Raw genomic sequence first — 3160 nt, 5'->3', positions numbered from 1 at the left:
CAAAAAATCTCTCCAACCCATATTCTTAGTCACTTCAACGTCAAAGTCTTTCAAATCTAATTCCCATTTCAGGTCCCTTATATTTCGCCATCATCGCAATCTTAATCCTATCTATTTCAGAAAATTTTCATCGGGGAACCAAAACGAGGCCTTTATTCAGTCAACATTAATCTGTTTGTAATGTTGTCTTAAACTAAATATTGTTGTTTTTTTTTTTTTAATTGATATATCCTATAACATGGTCCAATTGCATTTTAAGGCAACCCTTCTTTCATACCCCCACAACTTCCTATTGCACCCATTCCGTGAAATGTAACATCACAACAATAAAAGCAGTTCCCAATTTCCAACAAAATTACAGAATCCACAATTTTCCATTATACATACATAGCAAATAAATATGTAGGGATAATTGTTTTAGTTCTTCAAAGGAAGGAACTCAAAAAACTGGTAAGGAATGAGGTTAGCAGTCACGGCTGCGACTGATAACTCATGCTCTTTCTCCTTGGAGTTGTCGGTACCATCGCCGCTACGAAGCGGGAAGAGTTGTAGGGTTTGAGAGTTCCCAGGAGCATCCTCTTGGTTTCTGGCAGTGTTGAAGTGGTCAATGTCATTGTGTCTGCAGGGAGCTATAAATATGTTGAGATCATGACTCTTAACAAGCTGCTGCTTTGGGTCCATTGTTCTTATTGTTGTTGGAATTGGTGCCGTGGTGATGGTGGTGGCAGTGCTAGTCGCTGCTGCTGCTGCTTCTGGGGGTGTAGTAGAGGCAGTAGGAGGGAAGCAAGAGTAACAAAATTGCATCTTCTGCCACGTGCCATTCTTTTCCACAAAGTTCCTTCTCTGCTGTAATTCTCCTTCTTCGAATTGGATCCATCCATCTGCTCTACATTCTGCCGCTGCTGCTTTTGCTGCCGTTTGTATTGAAACAGATTCCTGAATTTTTTTTTTAAAAAATGAAAATAATTTTGAATGCATATAAATAAATAAAGAAAAATATGATGTGAAACATGTTTTTGGGCACTCCCTATGTTAGGTACATTCCATTCAAATAAAAAGGACAAATGGTCCAAGGCTTGGTGGGACTGGGATGATACATTGTACTACTGGGGTCAGCCAAGTCTTTTCACTGTCGGGGTTTCCAAATTCCGTAGAATATTTTTAAAGGAAGGGGCTGCTCAAATCAAAACCTTGCTTAAAAGCCATGAATGCATATCAAGCACAGAACCCAAAAAACACCAGCCATAGTTTCATAACAGCAGCCCCGACAGAAGGGAGGGAATGCAGCTTTTGAACCCTTTTCATTTCCCAACAATACAAAGCTTTTGTTGTTTCCTTGCATATCTTCCTAGTTACTATAAAATAATAATAAAATACTTTGAATCTAACCTCAAAAAATAATCTTTGCATATTATTCATCATATGCATACTATCACTACATAATTAGTTGCACGTTATCATCTTTTTTAGGGCTAGAGTGTAAAGGTAATTAAGTTGGAGTTTTAACGAGCGTAATGACTATGAAGAAAGACAAAAAGTGAAAGGAGAAAAACAGAACAATAGATATAGACCTCTGCTAGTGTACTGTAGTTGGTAGGGAGTGCCCAGTTTTTGGCCTGTTCAACTTCATAACCTGTCCTATTTGCTCCTGTAGACAAAACGAAAAACAAAAATGAATGCAACTTTACATCTCTCTAACAAACAAAGGGAAATGGTGAAAGCAAAAAAAGCAATCTCTTATCATACTTCTCTAACAACAAATGGAATGAATAAAGCAACTCATATCTAACATCTCTAAGCAGCAAATGAAATATTAATGCCAAAAAGAAAAGAAAAAGCAACTCAAAACCAAACATTTCAAAAGAAAACAAATTGGTGTAGCAAAAGGCCATACATATCAAACACATTTTATTATCATTCCACACCAATGTATTTATATATATGCAAATGCAAAGCAAAGATTAAGATTATTGTAGTGCGTGTTTTTTTTTTTTCTTTTTCTTACTATATATATAGATACCTGAATCTTTTCTTTGGAAGATGTCAGTTTCTTGACTGTGTTCGTCTTGAGCTGATTCCATTTGCCGGCGACGTTTTTGTCGTTCCCTTGCCTTGTGGTTTTGAAACCAATAGAAGACATTCTTTCCTTCTATCTTACCATATCGACGCAGCTGTGCTGTTATATGCTGAATTTGATCTGCTGTTGGGGTTCGAGTGCCTCGTCTATAAAGTTCTTCAAGGGTTCTTAACTGCTCAGGCGTTGGATTCCACCTTGAGCTCACCACCAAGGCTGGTTGTGTATTGAAATCCCTCTTGTTTTGATCCCCCATAGCTGTTTTTAGAAAATGGAAAATGTTATGATAACCATGCGTATAACCATGAAGAAGAAGAAGAAGAAGAAGAAATTCAGGAAACACAACAAGCTTTCAATGAAGAAGAGGATAAAGGGAAATTAGAAGAAGACATACTTAGGTGATGATTTAGTGCAAAAAAGTCGGTACCATTGATACGGCTTAGACAAGGAGAGTTGTTTGCAGAAGGTATTGGCCTTGGAATAAGAGGCCTCAGTTTCCTGCCATTGAAGGAATCGGGCATGTTGAACTCGGCACCCTCATTGTAACCCATCATCCACATCTTGGTGAGCAATACTAACTAACTAACTACGTACTAAAATAGGAGAAGATCACCTTGCTCTTAAAGAGAAAATATACTAATTACTAATATATGGTTTCGTAAATTTTAGCTCTTTAGCTTTAGGGGTTGGTGCAATAATGGTACAGAAAGGTAAAATATTTATAAGGGCTTTGTTTTAGGTTGAGAGTTGAGAGGAATAGCTAGGTATCTGTACAAATAAATTAGAAAAAAAAAAAAAAGATTGACAAAGCAAAAGGGCTTTAATGCACTCTCACACGGTCTTTTTCCTTGATGTGAAGGGTAATGTGTTGATATGATGGAGCTTTGCTGAAGTTTGTAGAAAAGGGAAATGAAGCATGCAAAGGAATGGGCCGGGGTGATGGGAGATTAAAAAAAAAGGTAAAACATAGGGAGGAGACAATATACTAGTTTTTATATATATAGTAAAATTGAAAAAGGGGGAGGGGAGGGGTGAGTTTGAGGACTTTCAGAGAAAGGGATTGATGAGACAGTGCAAAGAGTAAAG

The 3160-nt window shown here is 37.4% G+C and overlaps 1 protein-coding gene across 1 annotated transcript; it reads right to left on the bottom strand.

Annotated features, from left to right (window-relative positions):
- Positions 1–327: 327 nt before the first annotated feature.
- On the bottom strand, positions 328–2759 carry LOC111291131 (WUSCHEL-related homeobox 1-like). Its single transcript, XM_022882728.2, has 4 exons — positions 2469–2759; positions 2021–2332; positions 1572–1648; positions 328–936 (listed from the first exon to the last, which is right to left on the bottom strand). Exons 1-4 carry the CDS (start codon positions 2632–2634, stop codon positions 418–420), a joined length of 1074 nt encoding a protein of 357 aa, XP_022738463.1. The 5' UTR covers positions 2635–2759; the 3' UTR covers positions 328–417.
- Between the last annotated feature and the right edge of the window lie 401 nt (positions 2760–3160).

This window comes from Durio zibethinus, chromosome 11 (genome assembly GCF_047325235.1).
Source record: "Durio zibethinus cultivar Kanyao isolate XHJ-2024 chromosome 11, ASM4732523v1, whole genome shotgun sequence".
Lineage (NCBI taxonomy): Eukaryota > Viridiplantae > Streptophyta > Magnoliopsida > Malvales > Malvaceae > Durio > Durio zibethinus.
The sequence above is the reverse complement of the archived record's forward strand: the minus strand, read 5'-3'. Positions and strand labels throughout refer to the sequence as shown.

What these genes read in the sequence shown, in the direction of transcription:
- LOC111291131 (XM_022882728.2), bottom strand. Translation starts at nt 2,634, where the DNA reads ATGTGGATGATGGGTTACAATGAGGGTGCCGAGTTCAACATGCCCGAT. An exon ending in TGCACTAAATCATCACCTAA is followed by an intron (nt 2,333 to 2,468) that starts GTATGTCTTCTT and finishes TTCTAAAAACAG; the next exon opens with CTATGGGGGATCAAAACAAG. An exon ending in CTTCCAAAGAAAAGATTCAG is followed by an intron (nt 1,649 to 2,020) that starts GTATCTATATAT and finishes TTTTGTCTACAG; the next exon opens with GAGCAAATAGGACAGGTTAT.